The 21,337-nt window shown below is 37.5% G+C and overlaps 2 protein-coding genes across 5 annotated transcripts in view; one reads left to right on the top strand and one right to left on the bottom strand.

Moving 5' to 3' along the window:
• On the bottom strand, nt 1-9,365 carry SLC7A13 (solute carrier family 7 member 13). Its single transcript, XM_021550573.4, has 4 exons — nt 6,691-9,365; nt 4,164-4,295; nt 2,156-2,520; nt 1-1,431 (listed from the first exon to the last, which is right to left on the bottom strand). The coding sequence occupies exons 1-4, from the start codon at nt 7,412-7,414 to the stop codon at nt 1,186-1,188; spliced, it is 1,467 nt and encodes a 488-aa protein (XP_021406248.2). The 5' UTR covers nt 7,415-9,365; the 3' UTR covers nt 1-1,185.
• The window catches only part of LRRCC1 (leucine rich repeat and coiled-coil centrosomal protein 1), a 21,296-nt gene continuing 7,701 nt past the window's right edge, over nt 7,743-21,337 (top strand). Inside the window, exons 1-13 of one of the 4 annotated variants that reach the window (XM_085572299.1) lie at nt 7,743-7,767; nt 8,146-8,206; nt 9,355-9,538; nt 10,371-10,576; nt 10,937-11,002; nt 11,747-11,914; nt 13,770-13,939; nt 14,040-14,249; nt 15,066-15,268; nt 16,003-16,162; nt 16,488-16,636; nt 17,674-17,878; nt 20,164-20,303. In XM_085572299.1, the coding sequence (XP_085428425.1) occupies nt 10,963-11,002; nt 11,747-11,914; nt 13,770-13,939; nt 14,040-14,249; nt 15,066-15,268; nt 16,003-16,162; nt 16,488-16,636; nt 17,674-17,878; nt 20,164-20,303 (1,445 nt within the window). In that variant the 5' untranslated portion in view covers nt 7,743-7,767; nt 8,146-8,206; nt 9,355-9,538; nt 10,371-10,576; nt 10,937-10,962. Of the gene's footprint in view, nt 7,768-8,145; nt 8,207-9,354; nt 9,539-10,093; nt 10,294-10,370; nt 10,577-10,936; nt 11,003-11,746; nt 11,915-13,769; nt 13,940-14,039; nt 14,250-15,065; nt 15,269-16,002; nt 16,163-16,487; nt 16,637-17,673; nt 17,879-20,163; nt 20,304-21,337 lie in introns of those variants that run through there. The other 3 variants (XM_077783019.2, XM_021550556.3, XM_085572300.1) reach the window with 3 other exon arrangements.

Raw genomic sequence — 21,337 nt, forward strand, 5'->3', positions numbered from 1 at the left:
TGTGTTGCTGATCTTTCATTGCCAGATTTGGAAAATTATTTTATATTTGTAATTCTATTGTAATAATAAAAATAACAGCATATATTAATAATCACCTACATATATGATGGTTTTAATGTACTTTATTAAGATTAAATATTCCATGAACTTTATATGGCCCAATTATCAGAAGAAAAAAGAATTAATTTATCTTGCTTTCATAAACAAAATAAAAATGGAGAGGAGGAGGCTTTTAAAAGCTCTTACTTCTCAATAACACCAAAAAGAAAGCAAGGAATAAAGTAATATTAATATTAAGATGTAAATTATTTAGAAAAGGAATATACATCTTTAGCTTTTATTTCTGTGATGAAAAGGATAAATAATTCTTATTGTTTTTCTTGATGCATTGTGAGATTTCACCTTGAATTTGTACGTGTTGTTCTAAAATAGGTAAGATGCACCATGTCCAATTTTCTTGCTATTTAAAAAGATCTCAGACAAATTTATTTACATCATTATTTATTTACAAATTTACTTCAAAGGCTTTTATTAAAAACAAATTAATGACAAAAAAGTAGCAGATGAAAAAAAATCGTCTTTAAAAACAGAAGTTCTTATCAGTGAGCTACTGCAAACTAAGAATAATCCAGACAATTTATTTCAGTGTGAGTGTATTTTTATAATGACGCTATTATGCATTTATTCACTTACAGTATGATAATATTGATAGTTGTTTGCACTGTGATTGAGTCTTATTTCTATTATTGCAAGACTTTATGCAAATTTTAACTGTGTTTTCAGGAGCAGGAGAAAGCATTTTACAGATTTTGCAAGTTTAAAAGAGATCTTTTGCACCTATTAAAATATTATACATATATATTTATGTATTTATACAAACGAAACCAAACATATATATATATATATCAACTTATTATACTAATGCCATGGTTTAGTTGATGAGGAGGTGTTTGGTCATAGGCTGGACTTAATGGTCTTAAAGGCCTTTTCCAACCTAGTTGATTCTGTGATTCTGTTCCTATACATATATGTGCATGTTTGCAATATATGTGTATACATCTATATACGTATATGCATGCATACACACCTATATATCACACCAACATCTAAATTGTACTGTTTACAGTCTCAGTGAAACAAAATCCTTTGTTGTCTCTTAGTTGTACTGAGATTAAATATCTGCCATTATTCACATTTGCCTTCAGCAGGTCCATCAGCAGGACAGACTTCTAACAGGAGCTGTAAGTGGCAAGTAATTTTATCAAGAAATGCAAAATGCAATTTAAAATGTATAAAAGGCAGATAAATAATAAGACTTCCAAGCATAAACAGGAAAGCGTAAACATATTGCATGTTTGGAGACCAGACTATGGGAGCTAGAACTAGGAAGAAAGACATCGCCACCATCATAAATGGAACTGGTAAAAACACCTGTAAGAGAAAGAAAAAAAATGGTTTAAGAAATAAATTAACCAACTGTGATTTTTTTGCCTCATTCATTAGGGTACCAATGTGTTCGTTGCCACAGTACAGGACTATTTCTCATGATACCATAAATTCACCCAGGACAAGAGTTATCTGACTCAAATTGCCTATAAGAGAGGAATCTTTTAAAAAATATTTGTTTAGGCTCCTTCTTTTGTCAAGGGGAAGAGACAATCAGTATTGGAAATCCATTTGTTCACATATGATATTGTGGGTTCCTATAAGACGCTCAGGGCTGGGTGCCTAGAAGCCTTCACAATAAGCATATACTTCTAACTCAGCTTTCTGACTGCTGGAGTAAGAGGAAATTCAGCCTATCCTTAATGCCTGTGATTGTGTCAGGGAAGATGAGAGGAGACCAAATTTTAATGACCTGAATGGCAATGGGTCCCATACTGTTTTTGTTACTGCTCCACACTGGTATGGTTCCACATTGTTTGCACATCTCCCCCATTCTGCAAAGAGCCATTTCATGTTTTCAAGTTCTCTGGGACAGAGATCTATTTGTTTCTCTTCTTTTTGTAGTGAAGCAAAATTTTCAAATAAGGCTCTAAGTATTGAGATAATTATTTGTATTTTTGTGACTATCCACTTTGGATTTGCACTTCTGCATGCTACCCAGGACTCAAAAAAAAACCTATAAAAATATTTTTAACTTAGATCCATTTACTTTGTATGGTCGGTGTAGATGAGGTTCCCGGTATCGAAGTACAATCAGGCTTGCACAAGTCAATCCAATCATAAGCCAGGCAGAAAATCCAAAGTAATTTGTTAACATAATAAGGTCAGAGGGGATGATAAAAATGGATGCAATGATGGTTGAAAAAATCATGGCTGGTGCTGGCGTATAGGAGTGGACATTAAGCATGGATATTAAAAGAGGTAAATGTCCTGACTGACTTCCAGCATAGCTTAATCGACTGAGTGTGAACATGCTGCAGTTGAGGGCACCAAATATTGAGACAGCAACAGAGAGCGGAATGATCCAGGCAACAGAGGGGATCACTCGATCAGCCCAAGTGACTGCCACAGCAACTGCAAAAAAGCAAAGAATTAATGTAGTACAAGTACTATGTTCTGAATAACTGACAGACTCAACAGGAACAAAACTTAAAATACAAGAAGCACCTACTATTTAACAGCAATGCCTGCTTTTTCGTTGCAGTAGTCAAACACTAATCCAATCCTAAGGGTATTTTATTCAGAAGCTAAACATGTCCTGGGAGGATGACAGCAAGAAGGAGTGCTGCCTGCCAGAGTGAGCCAGGGAAACCTGCTGGGGTCAATACCACAGTCATGGACTGCCCAGCAGGCCACATCTCATGTCCTGCATCACAAACACACGCAGCTGGGCAAGGAAAGAAAATTAACTCCTTGATCCCTGGCAGGACCACGGTGGCGGCGCAATCTGCTGTTACAGGAAACTTGCCAACAGGAGCACATCTACGTTCAGAGATGAGTCAACAATGTGCTATTAATGAGATTTTGCTTTGGGTGGAACTGGGAAATGTGAAAGATTGTTTCTAAACAAGAGATAGTCCATATTGCTTGGAAATTAGCTATAGCTGATATTGTAATGAGGACAATATTTAGTGGGTCTATGACCAAATGTCATAGGGAACATAGGTCTTGCAGTGTCCTGTGCAGCACACTAAGTTATTAGAGATGGGGAAAACAGTGCCTCCCACCCCCCCCAAAAAAAAAAAAAAGTAGTGAAGGAATAAGAAATGTTTGAAAAAGTGCTATAATTTTAAGGTTATCTTCTCAGCTGGCATAGATAAACACAGTTCCCCTGGTATGCATGAAGCTGGTCATGCCAGCTGGCAGCTGCTACTCATGGATAGTCTGGTATTTGCTACCTCCTTCATTGTAGCATACAAATGATCATCTCTCTCAGAAGACAGTCTGACAATGGCTGAGCAATAATATGAGGTTACTGAGTGACAGGTACACTGTTCTAATTTATATTAGTGAGTTTTTTTCATAGGAAAAAAAATATTGATCCATCCAAATAAGGTCTAGTTTTTGTCAGATCTGTAGGCAAGGTCTGACAGCTCAGTGTCATTACAGTGGGATTTAAAATGTTCTGCTTGGACAATCCAGGAGAAATACTGTTCTCTTTGGTGCTTTACATGGCCAGTTTACTGGTACAGGATCTGAGACAGGGTTTATACACACACTGGAATTTTGTATAGGCTCTTATGAGAGGTCACAATATTTATCATGAATAATACACACCCAAAATCGATACATTTTTGTGTCCATAGCCTTTTCTATACTCCTGAACATGTTTGACTAGTCCACCTCCTAAAGAGTAATGGCTTTAGTCTGAGACTCAATAAGATAGAGAAAGGAGGAGGAGGAGATAAGATTAAAACTACAGGAAAACAAAGATCGTCTCTATATTTAGGACCTGATTTTCACCTTATTTTCCAGGTTTTAATACACATCTGATTTATTTTCAGACAGTGCAGGGAAAAGCCAACAATTTCAACAATCTGCCTGCATTCATCCAATTTGTGTCATACAGTAAAATTAAAGAATTGTCTGTTAAAAGAAAATTAACACAAATTTCTGGACTGTGAAGTTAGGTGAGCAGAAGTAACCCAGGGCATTGACATCATATGGATATGTCAATGGGCCAGTCCTTTTTAATTAAAAAATTATTAAATACATACCTGAGGATACAATTTCCTTAGGTGTGAGGACAGTCAGATATGAGATGTTCACTAGTAAATAAAAAACAATTACTGCAGGAACAGCAGTCATCACAGTTAAGGGGATATTTCTGCTGGGGTGTTTCATCTCCTCTGAAAAATACAATTTAAAACAACAAATGAAGCAAAAAGTGCAGCTTCTGCAAGTGTTTTTCAGTAGTGAAGCTGTGCAGAGTTTGACAAGCCTGATACCAAAGTCCTGCCCCAATCCCTAACCATGGCTGCTAAATTCTCTGCTTGTGAAGTCCTACAGTTCTCAAATAGGCTAATATCAAAGATTCTTAAACAATACTTTTTTACTTAGCTATTTTTAACTATTTTGGAAGGAGGGCCGGATGAAGAGCTGATTGATTCTCAAAATGAGAAAATGAGTAATAATTTCCCTTTGATTTGATTAATCACATATTTGACTTACATTAGAAAAGTGATTTGGTATAAAATTTTCAAGTAGCTGTACTTGAAAATTACTAGCTTAAACATGAAACTCTTAAGTCACATTATTTATTCTTATGTCACCTCATGAATCCTGATCTGAAACTTATTGAGCTGATTTGCCTATTCCTACTCAAAACCTTTCTCTTTGCTCTTATATCAGAAAAGACCGAAGCTATAGACATAAGAGCAATAATGCAGTGGCTTTAAAGGGGGCCATTCCCAGATGCCCCCCCCCTTTTTAATGATTATCATATTTTCCAGGCCAAAGATGGTGGAGAAAAACTGTTTAGTACAAAGCCTGATAGCCTAGAACTACTATTATCAAATAAGAAAAAAAAACAAATTTTGCAGGTGAATAACTCAGGCACTGTCACACATTCCTGGGCATTCATAGTCCCAGCAAAAGATGGAGCTGGTTTCCAGAAGCTTAATCTCAATCACCCTCATCTCAATCAGAAAGGTTCTTTTTCATTTCTTTCACTCCTTCCTCTTGTTCCCTTACCACTTCCCACTTCCCTCAGCATTTACAGACAATTTCCTGAGTATTACCAGCAAATAACTGATAAGAGGGAAGAAGTGAAAAGTGAAATGTGCAGCTCATTTGAACTCTTTTTTAAGAGACAGAAATCTGCTTCCTCCTTCACATGTGCTTGCTATCTTCTGCTCAGGACATCAGCCTTGAGCCATGATCCCTGTGCTGGCTGTAGTGCATAGAGAAAAAAATACAGGACCACAATAGTGGAATTCAGATTCTATCAGAGAATTTGGGATTTATTTCAGATATAAAAAATACACTTAGTAATTTTGAGCTCAGAAGAGGATAATCACCAAAATTTCCAATTTAAATTTCTTTCCATTTGTTTTGTTGCTTACTGCAGTCTTGCCAGCCAGCTGGCACCTGATCCATCAGCTGAAGCTCATAGAAATGAAGTTATTGTTGAAGCATAGGAAACTCAATTCGGTTCAGAACTATTTCATAGGTTACATCTGTCTAAACAGCTGTGCTGCCCAGTGTATGACATTTATTAGTACTGCTAACTGATCAGAATAAATAAGTATTTTACCAGAAGTCTTGTATTTTCTCAGGCATACAAAGCCAAGTGCTTGTCTTTACAGAATCTCCAAGTTTTCAAAACCATATTTCCCTGATTTATTTTTTTTTAATTGCAGCCTATTTTTAAAGCTGGAGTACCTGGATTATAAAGACAATAGTCAGGTTTTTAAACATTAACCAAATTTTCACACTATCCTCACCATTGAACTTTGTGGTATGCATTTAACACATTCCATTTATTTAATATTTTACATGATAGAGGTCAATAGATACAAATGGTTAAAGATATAACAGCAATATCTACTTGCTTACAATGTAATTTCATGAATCTTATGATATTATAAAACTCTATTGATTTAACTTGTGATGTGACTACCTAACATTATGAACTTCTTCTCTGTAGCTTTCATGAAAAAAATACTCATTTATTACTACCACATGTCAGCAGATACAGATTAGGGAAGTAAATAGATATTCAAAAACCTTTTGAATGTTAAAACTGAGTACAAATTCTATGAAAAAAATTATATCATCTTCCATAGACCTCTCTTTACCTTCTATTAGACTTCAAAAGTCTATTTTCCCAGAAAATATGTCCCATAAAATTACTATATTCTAACCAAAGTCAAAATTAATTTGTCCATGTTCAAACCAGCTGCATAACCTCAGCTAAGGCACAGATATTTAAACCAAAATTATCTATGCACCCATAGTAAATGCAAATTTTTAAGGTATGAAACATTCTGTTTATGCATGAGATTTAAAATTAACTATTATGATTTCTCTTGTACTTCCTTGAAAGTTTCAGCTTGTTTCTGAACAAAACACAGGAATTTTCCCTAGAGAGGAATAACATGTCTTCCACTAGCTCCAACAAGCACTCATGTTAAATGAGAAGGACCCTGTGGTCTTGAAGCAGAGTCAAGTTCTCCAAAAACAAGCTGAGGAACACAAGAATGAGCACTGCAGAACGAAATCTCAAGGAGAGGAGCAGAATACCTGCCATGTAGTTGAGGGACCACCAGCCGCCGTACGCATACAGCCCCTGGAAGAAGGCTTCGGCAACCTGTGAGGTGTTGGGGATCTCTGAGCCAAACATGTCCTCAAACCTGGCCAGACTCTCCTTTTGCCTGGTAACGAGGAGAACTATGCCACCGACAGCAATCACAGACAAGGCCATCATCTTCAGCAGAGTGAAAACTGCTTGCAGCCACACAGACATTTTGACGCTGAGGCCATTCAAAATCCCCAGAGACCAGAGAACGGCCAAGGCCAAGCACTTCTTCAGCACATCTGGCGCAGGACAAATGCCATAGAACAGCTGTGTGGCATATTCAGCAAATAGCAAGGCTCGAGCAGCATTTGATGCTGGCTTGTTGAATGTTGATGTCCAGATAAACATGAAGGCGGGTAGGGATCCAAGGCCTCTTTTAATATGGCTGTATTCTCCTCCGGAGAAGGGCAGAGTGGTTCCCAGCTCTGCATAGCAGAGGGCACCCATCAGAGAAACCAGTCCAGATGCGGTCCAGATCGTTAGAGCAACACCAACATTGAGTAAGGAATGTTTTAACACCCCTGTGGGAGACACAAAGATCCCTGCTCCGACAATTGATCCTATAATAAAACTTACCCCATCAAAATAACCTATATTTCTTTTGAGTTGCATCTTGGCTTTTCCTTTTCTTTGTACATCTTTGGGGTCATTGTTTTCTTCTTTTCCCATTTTTTAGTGATTTTTTTTTTCCACAGCAGATTTTACTTTGTTGTTAACAGTCTGTCATCGTCCTTCTTGCTGGTGAAATGTTATGGGAAGCTTGGCTTAATCATTCAGCAAAAGAGAGCATACTTTGGGCTTTGATGTCTCCTGTGTGAAGATAATTAACCAAATACTTCAAGAAACTCTGGCAAATCATGTACATGTTGGTTTAATATGTACTTCAGAAATTATTAAGGTCTGCAGGTATTTCTAAAGAAAACAACATTAAAATTAATGCACAACAAATGCTCATTTCTCAGACGATTTTCATCAACAGATTTCAATTTATTTTAGGCACATCTTCAGAGACAACCACAAAGGTGAGTAAATGTGACTTCTACATCAGCTCTAGGGAAAGAGGAATGATATGGCAGCATGAGGAAAGAAATCAACCTTCCATATATTATTGGCAGTGACATCCTGGCACTATTTTTCTACCATCTATATAGAAAATGGACAGTGATAACCAATGCTCACTAGTATGTTTTGCCAAAATCTCATCAGTCACTGGGTATATTAGAGCTTGTTTATACTTCACTCATTAAATACTACCCTAGAAAGAAAATTACAAGTTTTATTCCCAGTTTTTTTTCTGAGCACTCATTGTTAGACTAGTATTCAAGCATGTCCGATGATGGCATTAATCTTTGGACACTGCTGTGAGGGAAAGATGTATCATAATTTTCATTTCTGCACAGGGGCTGTGGAACAGAAAGAGGAAGGATGAAGTTCACACTGATGTGGCATATGTCTTTTAAGGTGCAGCTGCTGATTTTTCTACATACTTATCAATCTGTTGTATATTTTGTGTTACGAGCTCCTCTTCAATCAGATGTGAATGTATCATAAACAAATGACTCTTGTACAAAACATGCAATAGTTTAGTTTAAAAGATGTAGAGAAAAACGGGCAGAAAGAAGAAAACTAACTGAAAAGAAGCTCAGCATAGACCCTACGGGTTGTGTAAGTGCCCAGACTCATAACTGTGAAGTTCTTACTTTTTGTGAGTTAAGTTGCAGAACCAGTTTTGGCCTGCAAGTCAAAGCTCAGCAGTGCAGTGAACAAAACTCATGCTTTTACAGGGTCAACTTGAAAGACACAGTGGTTTACACCAGTCTTGAACAGCAGGATGTCCACTCAAATACAATATAAATTCACCTGAAAATTAGTTTATATAATATGTTGTCATGTAAGAAACCTTTGGCTAAAATAGGCATGTGCACGGACTGTTCTTTTAATTGTTTCAATGACCTCAAATGGGTTTCCTTCACCACACAGAAGCTTTGCAGCACGGTTGGTCAGTGACAGAATCTACAGCCCCAGAGCAGTTTCTAATAATAAGAAAATTCTTCCATTTTCTCCAAATCCTTGCAGTACTCACTAAATACCTTCACTGTACAGACTACAAAAATTGTAGTTTTACAAGAAGCACACATCTACTTACTAAAATTTGCATACATTTTAAATTGCATTTATTAATTTCATAAATTGCAGTACGTATTTAAGTATGCATTTCCCATTCATTATTAAAATTAATAATTAAAATATTAATTACCTAGTATTCATGATTGGGAAATTCAGCATGGCATATGTTTTACATGGTTAAAATAAGTAATTTCTTGTTTTATTTTCTGAGTCTCCTTCTCTGTGAATGCACACATATTATTTGATATCCAGCAATCTTCCAGCTCTCTGTATTCTGCCATGTACAGCTGGATTTGGATCACTGTCATAGAACAAATCAATGGGACATTCAATCTTGAAGTACAGATGCAACTGACTTTTTTCAGTAATCATCCTAGTGTACGGTTTCTAGTACCAAAAAAACCAAAAAAAACCAAAAAAAAATTCACAGAATCTCCCAAACAGCATCTTAATAAGGACCTTTTTTTTTATTTCTGACAAAGCTGCCTCATCTCAGAAAACCTCAGTGACATTATCCCTTGGTGGCTGGGCACGGCATCAGGCTCCCCAGAAGGTGGTCACAGCGCTTCAGACACACGGTGCGACTCTTGCGATGGCCTTCCATGATCCCGGTGTGTTCCTTCCATCTCAGGATGTTCTGTGATTCTCTGAAACTCTTAACACCGGGTGAGCTCTGAAAAATACCAAAGCCCCCCGCCGCGTCCCCTTGGAAAGAATGCAAAGCAGTCCGGCTCTAAACCCGGCCCCTTCCTGGGCCCATGGTACGAAGCGGCAGGGGAGCGGCAGGGACAGGCAGGGACAGGCAGGGGAGCGGCAGGGACAGGCAGGGACAGGCAGGGGAGCGGCCGGGGAGCGGCAGGGACAGGCAGGGGAGCGGCAGGGACAGGCAGGGACAGGCAGGGGAGCGGCAGGGACAGGCAGGGACAGGCAGGGGAGCGGCAGGGACAGGCAGGGGAGCGGCCGGGACAGGCAGGGGAGCGGCAGGGACAGGCAGGGAGAGGCAGGGGAGCGGCAGGGACAGGCAGGGGAGCGGCAGGGACAGGCAGGGAGAGGCAGGGGAGCGGCAGGGACAGGCAGGGGAGCGGCGGGGAGCGGCAGGGACAGGCAGGGGAGCGGCCGGGAGCGCAGCGAGGCACGGGCCCGTCCCCGCCGCCCCGCGGGCCGCTGCAGCGCCGCCTGCCCGCGGCGGGAGCGGGACGCGGCGGCGGCGGGGCCGTGAGGCGGGGCCGTGAGGCGCGGCCGTGAGGCGCGGCCGTGAGGCGGGGCCGTGAGGCGTTTGAGGCGTTTTGTCCCGGCCTAAGGCGGGCAGCGCTGCCGTGGGAGACGAGGGAGGATTGAAGCGAGATGCGGTCAGCGCGGGGGCCCGGCGGGGTGGCGGGGATGCCCGGCGAGCTCAGCCTCATGGATAAGGGCGTTAAGAGGTGAGTGCGGCCGGGCCGGGGAGAGGGGCCGCGGCGTAGGGCCGAGCTGCCGGCTGACCACGGGCTCCTCTCCGCAGCCTAAAGGATGTGTCCCTGAGCTCCGACCTGCACACGCTCAACGCCCACTGTAACCTCATCGCCAGGATCCAAGGGCTCGACCACCTCCGGAATCTGCAGCACTTGGATCTCTCATCAAACCAGATCCGCCGCATCGAGGGGCTCGATTCCCTGGCTAAGCTGCGCACCCTGAGCTTGTCCTGCAACCTGCTAACCAAAGTGGAGGGTCTGCAGTGTTTATTTCTGTCTATTTAGCAAGTTACAAAGGTTTTCTAAGAGTCGACTTAAGGTTTACTTCCGGAATGCTTGAATATAATTAAGGTTATACCAAGTTAGTATGAGATAGTATGCTAGCCATTTTATAAAGTAAATTTTAAGATGAGTATGTATAGTCTTTGTAAGCCTTATCAGAGCAAAATGCCTTAATTTAGAATAAAAACATGATTTTTATAATATGATTATAGATTAATGTCATAATTTGTAGTTATGATCTTTAAAGGTTCACTTTGCAAGCTTTGAATTTCATGAAAGCAAAGCATTCTCTGAAAATCCTACTGTTTCTATTTTTTCTCCTCATTTTGTTTAGGACTGGAAAAACTCTTTAATTTAACTATGCTGAACTTGTCATATAATCGCATACATGATCTCTCTGGTAAGTGATGTTGTCATGTGCTGTGGAATACAAAGCATCTGTCTCACTTTAATTTTGAAAAAATGACCAAGTGTCTTTTGAGAAGTTTCTAGCACTTCAAGTGCCAATTCACTAAATAATTCAAATATAGGTGGCAATTTCTGCTCTTCTCAGCTGTAAAGTTTTTAACACCAAAGATTTTTCTGAACTGGAATATATACTTCTGTGTTTGGTGAGGCCAAGCTTGTTCAGAAAGTAGTACAGTAAATTTCATACTTACTTCCAAAATACTTATATCTTTCATTTTTATAGAACAAAACTTCAACTTTACATATGATATGTAAGTTCTCTCGTATATCTCTGTTGAAATGGTGAGTGGTTCTTACAATTTCATGCTGCAAAATCAAGAGAACTTGTAATAGAAAATTAAAGGAACATTAGTAACAATTTTGTTAGTGAGCTTGTTTTATAAAATAAAACTTCAAGGGTTTATTTTTACATGCTTTTTAACAGCTGGAGATTAATCTGTTTCTTTAAAGTTAACTCATATAGTAGCTTAAGTGTTGTACTTGGTGGTAGAGTAGCATAGGTAATTAACATGTAGACAAGGTTATGGAGCAAATGTTGTTCCGTCATTTTTAGTTATGATACATTATTTACTGAATATTTTTCAACAAGATGTAATTTGTTCTAAACCACATAGTACAGGATTGTAGCAGAAAACATTATTTTGTGGTTGTTTGCTTTTTTTCCTGAAATTGCCAGGATTTCAATCCCTTCATGGAACCAGACATAAGATCAGCCACATTGACCTTCACAGCAACTGTGTAAGCAATATTAATCACTTGCTTCAGTGCACGAAGGGGCTGCGCTGTTTGACGAACCTCACACTGGAACGAAACGGAAAAGCCAATCCAGTTTGCCACGTAGCAGGTATGGATCTGATATTGCCTACATGATTTGTGCTCATTAGCTCAGTGATTCCCTTTAAGCTGTGAGCCGTTTTCTGAAGCTTGCAAATTCATGTGTAAACTGGTCAGCCCACAGAAATCTAAATTCTGTCAAAATGAATTAATTTTCCATTTTAAAAAATCCTTTTTTTTTCCAACAGCATATTCTCAAAATTGTAAATAGTATACTTTGATAAGGCTCAACAATTTCACTTATGAATCCAGAGGAGCCACCAACATGATTAGAGGGATGGAGCACCTCTCCTATGAGGAAAGGCTGAGAGAATTGGGATTGTTCAACCTGGAGAAGAGAAGGCTTCAGGGTGACCCAATTCTGTCTTTGCAGTACCTGAGAGGAGTCTAAAAGAAGGAAGGGGAGAGACTCTTCCCAAGGGCATATAGTGACAGGACAAGGAGGAATAGCTGCAAACTGGAATAGGTTTAGATTAGATACTAGGAAAAAATTCTTTACTGTGAGGATGGTGACACACTGGAACAGGTTGCCTAAAGTGGTTGTGGATACCCCTTTCCTGGAAGTGTTCAAGGACAGGTGGGGATCTGAGCCACGTGGTCTAGTGGAAGGACAGGTGTATTAATATTTATAAGCTGGAAAAGTGGAGAACTCAAAGAATGTACATAGAGATACTGAACTTGCAGACAGAGGGCAGGCACAGGAAGTAGGTAGTCTGATACTGATAGAGACTGCAAGAGAAAGATCAGTAACAGCTTTTCCTTTTTTTCCCCCTGCTTTGGTTAGCAGTGGCAGACTCTAGGGTCTTCTGCAGTAATTAGCATTGTCATCCAAATAGGTGTCAGGTGTTTGACTAGGCAGCTGGGAGACAAGTTGGAGAATACATATGGATACATCCCTTTCAGTTGCATTTGAGCTTCTGGTTTGGGGGTAGGCTTTTCAGGCCATTAAAATGTTACACTCTTAAGTTCAAAAAAAATTAAATTGTAGCATTTTATATTGGTGTAGGTTTTTTTATTTTCTTTGTATGTAAGAGAGGAAAATCTTACAAGAAGGTGGAAGTAGAGGATTGATGCTTTTGCATAGTTCAAAGGTAATTTCAGAGTAGGACAGTAGGAATTAAAACCATACAAAATAGCAATCGTATCATGGGCATACAATTGATACAGGTGTAATGTATGTATGGTTAAAAAGAAACATCAGGTGTTACTGAGGAAAGCCAAATAAGGTTTTAAGCACTTTTTTTTAATGCACTCATCATGTTTTACAAATGCATTCAGGCTCTAGAGAAACAGTAACAGGACTATTAAAGTTATCTGATTAACTTAGAAAATGTCACTAGTTTTCTTCTGCGAGTATTTGCATACTTCTTCATCCCTGTGTCTGTGGTGGCACTTTCAAAACTGCAGTGTTCAGCAGCCCAAATTCTAATAAATTAAAAGTGCTAACTTCAGTGCTTTACAGTTTCATAATGCTTTATTTCATTCACTGACAAAGGGTGAAGTTGACTAAGCCTTTTCAGAAGTTGCTTTTCCATTACATTTGTCTGCCCTTCCACTTGCTACAACTGTTTGGGTGCACTAGGCTGATGTTGAAAGGTTTTCTGTGCAATTGCAGTGTGCTGATGGTGGCTGGGAAATCCCTGTGTAGATCAGGACTAGGCAGGCAGCTTTCCAGGTGAGTTAATTTGTAATGTTGTCTGTTGGAAAGCCTTGGGTGGGGAAAGGTGTGACAATTGTAGATAACTCACTACTTTTTTTCTTACATTAAAAATGCAATTAATCATTTAAGATGATGAGGTACTTAAAATATATCAGGTATCTTCTTGTAAGGTTGATTTAAATTTAAATGTGATCTTTCTCTCAAGGTTATAGAGAAACTGTTCTTCAGTCATTGCCCCAGCTAACAGCTCTAGATGGAAGAAATATTTCTGGTGAATCAGTGGACCCAGCAGAAGAAAACTGTTCAGATTTTCAGTGTTTTGAAGACATTTTGGGCTCCTTGGTTTCATCTGGGTGCCCTTCCACACGAGATCAGGTGCCATAATTTGTCTGTACTGGTTTTAAAATTGACACATGCTATTTCTATATTGCATGCAACTTATTAATGCTATAGGAGTTGTCTTTTCTTCTGATAGAACAACGTTCCCTTGCCACTGGCGACACCACACATTGACCAGGCGCTGGCTCAGTTTCGGCAGCGTACGAGGATACCAGTGCAAGGTGCCACCAGCTCCTCCACAGAGCTTGTCTCATCTTCTGAATCTGAGAAGAACCAGCTTGATAAAATACACAGTGAGATGAGGATTAAAAGAATAGAAGAACAGATTTTACAGATTCTGCAAAAGGTAATTTATTTTTCTGTGATTACACAGCAGGTTTTGTTTGTAAGTTAAGATGTACCTTTCTGATAATGAAAAATTTGCTGAATCAGACTAGAGCATTTCTAGTGGTATTATGGACTAACTGTGCTAATGTGTTCTTAATCATTTTGAGAAGATGGGAATAAAATAAAAACAAGTCTTTAAAACTGAAGATTGAACTTTGTATCACGAATCATTCTGTACAGAATAAAAATTGTAATGTATGGGACTAGCAGAGCTATCTGATCATGTTATATTAGAAAATTCTTTTTATGTTTTTTGTTTGGTTTTTTTTTTATCCTGAAACCATCAGTGTACTAACTGAAACAGAGTAAAGCATGAAATGCACCAAATTGCCTGGATTATGCAGTTGGTGAAAATTAATTTCACCAATAGGTCAACTTGGTCTGATATGCTTGTCATGCAATATAGTTTGTGTTGTTAACATACATAACATAAATTTGTCAGGTTTGCTTGGTACTGGTGTTTGCAAGGCTTTTTTGGTTATAAATGCTGTGTTTGTTTTACATTTTTCACCAGCTGCCTAAGGATTTTACCAAACTTCAGGTATTTCAAAAGGAAACTATTATCTGTTCTCAAGCATCCTGGGTTTACTTTGGCATTAAAACAACAAAATATTTTAGCAAGGAGGGAAGGGATTGTAAAAGTAAAGAATTGGAAGCAATTGTTTAGTTTTTGTCCAAATTATTTTGTGTGAACTTTTTTAAAAATTACACCTGAATAAGTGTTAGCTAATCAGAAATTGTAAAATTTGTATCTAAAACTTTGATCTCTTCTTAGGTATCTGATAGTTCAAGACAGGAAGCTGCTCCAAGTGCTCTCAAAGCTAAGAGGGACACAGATCCAACTTCTGAGAGTGAAAATGAGAGTGGAAAAGAGAACAACAGAAAGGTCATGAAAGGAAGCAAGATCCCCACTTACCGTAAACCTGCCTTATCAACAAAAGGTCATGCAAGTCATCTAAAGAAGAAAATAACTGTCAGGTATCCCAGTGTTTACTATACAAAGCCAAAATGAATTCAACTGAATATTGTCAGCATGAACATTGTTTTAACTTGAAGCATTTCACTGAAAGTGGTAGGTTGAGTAAATCAGCTCAGTTAATAATGCCCTGAAAATGAGTAGCTACTCATGAGGCTTCCACATACAATGAGGCTTCCTTCAGTTGTTTCTCCATATGAACCATTTCTTTCTTAAGGTGAAAAGGAAATTGAACTGAGAATTCCAAAACAAACACTTTCAGAATTTCCATCTTTATTTTAAATTGTGGTGGCAAAAGAATTCTCCGCAAATGGAACTGAGTAATTAAAAAATAAAATATTCATGGTGTCAGAACAATGGTTAAGAATATATATTCTTGATGAAGCTGAGGATGCCATAGTGATTTGTTTGATTTATATAGTAAATACCAGAAGTCATGAGTAGAACACAATAAAAGTTGGAATATATTTGTTCAGTCGGCCACTGCAGTGCTATAGCTACTCTACTCTTCTAAAATTATTTTGTGTCTATGTGATCATGAGATGGTTTTAGGCAGCATCTAGTATTTGTAAGTTTCTTTTTAGGGCTGAATATTTGAATTTAGCTGTTTCTGTGGTCTGATTGCAAATTATTATCTAAATGATTTTGAACTCTCTAGTATTTAGCTGTTGCACTGAACTGTAAATCTTTTTTCATTTAAAAGTGTCCACTGTTATTCTTTAAACTCTGCATATAGGGAAGAGAAGAAGAGTTCTTCAAAGTGTCCATGCTCCAGTCAGAATGACTCACATTTTAAAGTAGTGGGAAGAAAAGCTGAAATACTAACTGGAAGACAGAGCAATATGGAAAAAGCAGAAGAATGTAATTCAAATCACATAGAGGAATCAACATACCAAGTAGGTTTTACATCATTTCGAGTTAAATATATCATCATCTGAAGCCAAGCATGTCTCCTGGTCAAACTAAAACTGGAGGTGACAAAAATAATTGCATTTAGATGGTATCAAAAGTAGTGCGGTTCTTGTAGTGCGAGCTGGGAGAGGATGTATTTCATTTCACTTTTATGGGAGTTTTTGGCCTGGTCACTTGCACTTTCTTTTGTCATCCATGAATTCCAGAAAGACAAAAAAGTCTTATTCTACAATTATAAATATTGTTTGTCATTTTTGGCTATGTTTGAACGTTTCCTAGTAAGTAGATGCTTATCACATTTTTGCGAAGGCACTGATTCAAGAACTGGATCAGGAGAAAGAAAGGAGATGGAAAGCAGAACAAGCAGAGAAGAAATTATTAGTGCATATCAGTGAGCTACAGGAGCATGCAAAAGAAGAAAAGAATATTCAGAGTATGGCTGTATTCACTAGAGACAGGTAGGGAAATAATGCTATAATATAAGAGTTTATTATGTTTTTTTTTTAGTTTCCAGTAATTCATTTCATAAGCTTAAGAAACAAGGACAGCTTTAAAATACTTGGAAAATATGGCATCAAGAAGCAGTGCTAGAATTTCTCTCTGTATTACCAAGTGAAATTCCCTTCTGCAGCTTTCTTCTTGTTCTTGTCATAGAACAGTATCAGTATGCCACTTTCCTCCATTTCTAGCCATTACTTTCCAAACAATCTGTATCATAACTATACCTTCAGTTCAAGCTCTAGTAGCTGTCCCATATCATACTTCTGCCTTCTGTGTCCCGATCTCCCTTTCCACATACACCTAAGGCATTCTTTCTTTTTTTCTGCACAGCACATTAGAACAGAAATGTTTGTGGCAAGCTAGAGCTGCCCCATAGGCAATGTATTGTGCAGGGCAGGCCTAATACATCTTCAGAGAGCTGTCTGTCACCATCCTTGTGTGTTCTGAGCAGCAGCCTTTTTTTAAAAAAGATGTCATTTTTGGAGATGTCTGCTCTATTTGGCTTTTTCTTAACTGTATTGTATTTATCAAAGCTGTATTTTCTTTATTTTAGGAAAAACCAAGCTACATGATTCCTGAGTTACCATCCATGACTGACTGTGAATATTTCCCTTTTTTCCCTTTTTGTTTTAGGTTCACTTTTCCAACCTTAATTTTATGCCCATCTACATTTATACTGCCTTCTATAGGAGGCTTATGACATTCCTGTAAAGCAAAGTAATACTGGAATGTCATTTCTTAAAAGATATATCTGTGAGGTTGTCTCCATCTGAAATTTTTTTAAATGAATCTCCATATAGTAATGCTACACATGACTTAAGTAATAGTTTACGTCTTTTTAAACAGTTTAATGTGACACTGCTATAAATAGTAAAACTCAGTAAAAAAGAGGGTATGTTGCTACAACAGCTACTAATGCCTTTTTCTCAATCTATTTGGCATGAAACTTGTAAGTAAAATGTTTATAATACAACATTATTACGTTTATTCTCAGGTTAAAGGAATTGATATTGGAAGAGAGAAATGCCAAAGCAAGATTGCAAGCAGATGTTCAACAGTTGAAAGGTGAAACTGAAAGACTTACTAATGAGCTAAATCAGGCAAAAAATAAAGAAGCAGAATATCAGAGGGCCATGCGTGCTTTAGAAGAAACACTGTCCAAGATGGAGACTCAGAGATTGCAGCAACGAGCAGCAGAGGTAAATTTTTTTCATGAGTAAATAATGCCATGGCAGCAGGGTGGCTACCATAGTGCTGAATACAAAGAAATAGTAGATTTTACCAACATTGAGTCTGACTTTTTCACAGTAAAACCTGGGGCTTTTTTCTGCGTAGTAGTAGTTAAAAATGGGTATCCATTTTATTTGTCAATTAATGTATTATATGAATATAAATTTTATGGTGGCCTTAAGATAAAGGAGAACATGTCCTGTGTACTTAACACTGAGTTGATATTTTCTGAAAGCACAAAGTGATAAAGGCAAATTTTTTAAGTTGCTAAAATCAGTAGACATCTTACGACTGGAAAGGTAGTGGTTCTGTTTGTTTCACTGGTCTGAAGAATTAAATGCTTTTAATTGCAACCAGAACAAAACAGTAATTGCTGAGAACATTAAAGATTCTGGTTAGTTTGTGTGATGTTTTGTGTTTGTTTGGGATTTTTTGGTTTTGTTTTTACAACTGGAGAAGATAATGATGCTTTTGTAGTCAGAGGCTCTTTGAGTGTAAAAATATATAAGATCAAGATGCTGGACCAGATACTGCCGCTATTTTCTTTCTGAGAAATTAATTGCTGAATTTTCAGTGTCCTCCAATATCTACTCCTTTTGTTTGTTTATATTCCTATGTTAGTCCGTTACTGTGTCACTGAACATAGAGAAAATGAATCTGAACACATCCATTCTGAAAAGTCTTTGAACTGATAGTGTGGTACTCTAGCAAGTGTTGTTGTTTAGGTTCCCTGAAAGGATTGAAAATCTGGGAGTGTCCTGACAAACTGCAAAGTACCATCCAAGACACCTTCTACTTTAGGCTCCTGTTTGGGCACTTGAGTGGCTCTTCCATTTTTTCCTTAGCTGTAGATACCCTGGAGCTATTATAGAATGTACAGGTGACCTTCAGTTTAAATCAGGTATCTGCCTGTCAGTTTGAAAAGTACTAAATTTAGTGATTTGGGGAGCAGGAGAGTGGGATTTGCATATGTGTGTGGTTTTTCTGTCCTGTAAGAATGGAAACACCTTACTGATGTATGAGGCTTATATTTTTCCTTCAATGAGTTTGTGGAAATAAGTAATCTCTTTGGTGGTAGTAACATTGTTTTTATTAAGGGAAGGTCTTCGTTCCTGTCTTTAAGATCCTGTAGCAAATACTCCTTAATAATTATGTTTCAAAGAATAATCATGATGTTCTCAAAATTAAATCCTCTTTTTCAATGTTCAGATTTAATATACCTTTGGCCTATTTTATCAATTCCAAGATTAGATTAAGAAATTCTAGACTATTTCATAAAGCTTTCTCATTATATATCCTGGCAGTTATTTTCAGTGCTAAATTATGGTTACCCCATGTAGCAAGCACTATTTAAGGCCTTCAGTCAGCATTACTAGATGACTTCTTGAAGGAACTAAAGATGATTAAGTTTACTATGCATCTAAGTGTGTACCCTACTCCCTTGTTCTCTCTTGACATTTTTGTCAAAATATGTTCTTGCTTGACATTTTTAAGTGCTTCAATTTAGGAGAGAACTCCTTCATTTCTTCCACAAAGCAAAGAAATACAGTGTGATGTGTCTAAAACTTACTCATTAAACTATTCATGAAAACGCTTAACATAGAAGATAAGAACTTAGCCTTCTGAAGAGTCCTGATTTTGAATTACTATTTAATGAGTAATCAAAACCTTTTTTATAACTTTTTTCATATATTTTCTTCATGTTGAATCAGAAAAGAGTTTAATATTTAAAAGGCTTAAGTCTATAAAAGGGAATTACTCATAAAAGCTTGCATTGAATGGAAAAAGAGGATTATGCCATCTGGTGTTTAAACTGATTCTACATTTTTTGTAAAATGATTAGAAAGCAGCTCTAAACAGTACAAATCAGAAAGACAGATTTTTATAAAGCGAAGTGTTAAAAAAATGAAGGTAATGTTGAATGATCTAAAAATGTATTACAGTAAAAGTCTCTAATTGAGGAAATCATTCTGCCAATGCATTTCTTCCACTTCTTTAGGGCACTTTGAAGTTCTTTACAAATTAAGTAAGTGCCCTTTGTTCTTTATTCAGGTTGCTTTTTGAGTTGTAGAAAGTTAAGGCTTTATTTTAAACTTGTCTTAAATTTCTTCAAGTCTTAAAATATATTAAGAAAAAAAAAAACAAAAAACACCAAACAACTCATAGAAAGCACCTATTCCTTTGTGTTCTAGTATAAAACATGAAGATTAAATCACAGTTTTAAGGAAATCTTGCTCTTGTCTTTATGACACAGATGAAACAGGTGCAAGAAGCAGAGCTTAAAGCATCAGCAAATGAAAGAGAAGTACAATTACTTCGAATATCTGTCCGACAACAAAAGGAGAAGGTAAAACAACTACATGAGCTTCTTGTATTAAGAGAGCAAGAGCAAAGGTATGGGGTCATTATTTTCTTTTCAGAAGTTAATAGAGATGCTTGTGTTACCAACATGTTTTTTTAAAATGTGTTCTAAAGTACAGATGTGATTTTGTTTGGGTTTGGTCTGTTTTGGGATTTTTTGATTAGTGGAAGAGGTGGTCTTTTTAAAAACATAGATGTCTTCCCACACTTTCTTGCTAAGAATATTTAAGCATATCTATTTAAGAATATCTCTACAAGATATTTAAAAATATCTTGTAGATTCCTGACTCATAAGTTCATGTAGGCAACTTCCAGCCTTTCATGTGAAAGTTTTTATCTTATAGTATGACTGAATTCTTTATTTTAAATACTTGATCCATAACCCAGGAATAATCAGATAAAAATAAAATCATATTTTAATTACTGTCTGAAGAGCTGCATATGCTACAATAACACAAAGTGCTAAAAAAAATTGGTCAGCCTCTGCAGTACCTTGCTTGTTGGGTGGATTGTGAGTTACTTGCCTGGCTGTTTTCCTCTTTGAAAATTTCCCTTTTTTGGAGAATACCTGAGGTTAAGTTCTGTGGTGTTCAGCTAATGCAATCAAATATGTGTGCAAACTATATCAAGAATACCATGAAGTATAGCATTATATAATACTACAGTATAATACTATATGTAAAGGAAGGTTATTAATAAAATAAGCTGGTTACATTTGCTAAATTGTACAAGGGAAAATGTCTTCAGCTACCAAGAAAATTGCAGGTTTAGATGGGAAGACTCTTACAGCTTTGTTTTGAGAACTTTGAATAATTACCTCATAAAGCTCCAAAACATATAGTGTGAAGGACAGTGAATATTTTGTTTTATATTTTTTTGCTTTAAAGTAGATGAACAGAGTAGTGTTGAAATACAGGGTACATTTGCTTCAACATTGTCCTTTTAGGTCCCTGCTACAGTTGTTGGGTGAGTGTGAAAGGAATGACTGATTACAGAAGTGGGTGTCTGGCTGTACAGGGCTTTTCTCCAATTCCAATGTCACTTCCAGATGTTTATTAACAGCAAAG

The sequence above is a fragment of the Lonchura striata genome, chromosome 2, assembly GCF_050655825.1.
Source record: "Lonchura striata isolate lonStrDom1 chromosome 2, ASM5065582v1, whole genome shotgun sequence".
In the NCBI taxonomy this organism is placed as follows: domain Eukaryota; kingdom Metazoa; phylum Chordata; class Aves; order Passeriformes; family Estrildidae; genus Lonchura; species Lonchura striata.

Coding starts and splice junctions, on each gene's coding strand:
- SLC7A13 (XM_021550573.4), bottom strand. CDS start 7,414: ATGGGAAAAGAAGAAAACAATGACCCCAAAGATGTACAAAGAAAAGGA. Junction 2,521..4,163: donor TAAGGAAATTGTATCCTCAG/GTATGTATTTAA, acceptor GCTTTTTTGCAG/TTGCTGTGGCAGTCACTTGG. Junction 1,432..2,155: donor ATCTACACCGACCATACAAA/GTAAATGGATCT, acceptor TTTCTCTTACAG/GTGTTTTTACCAGTTCCATT.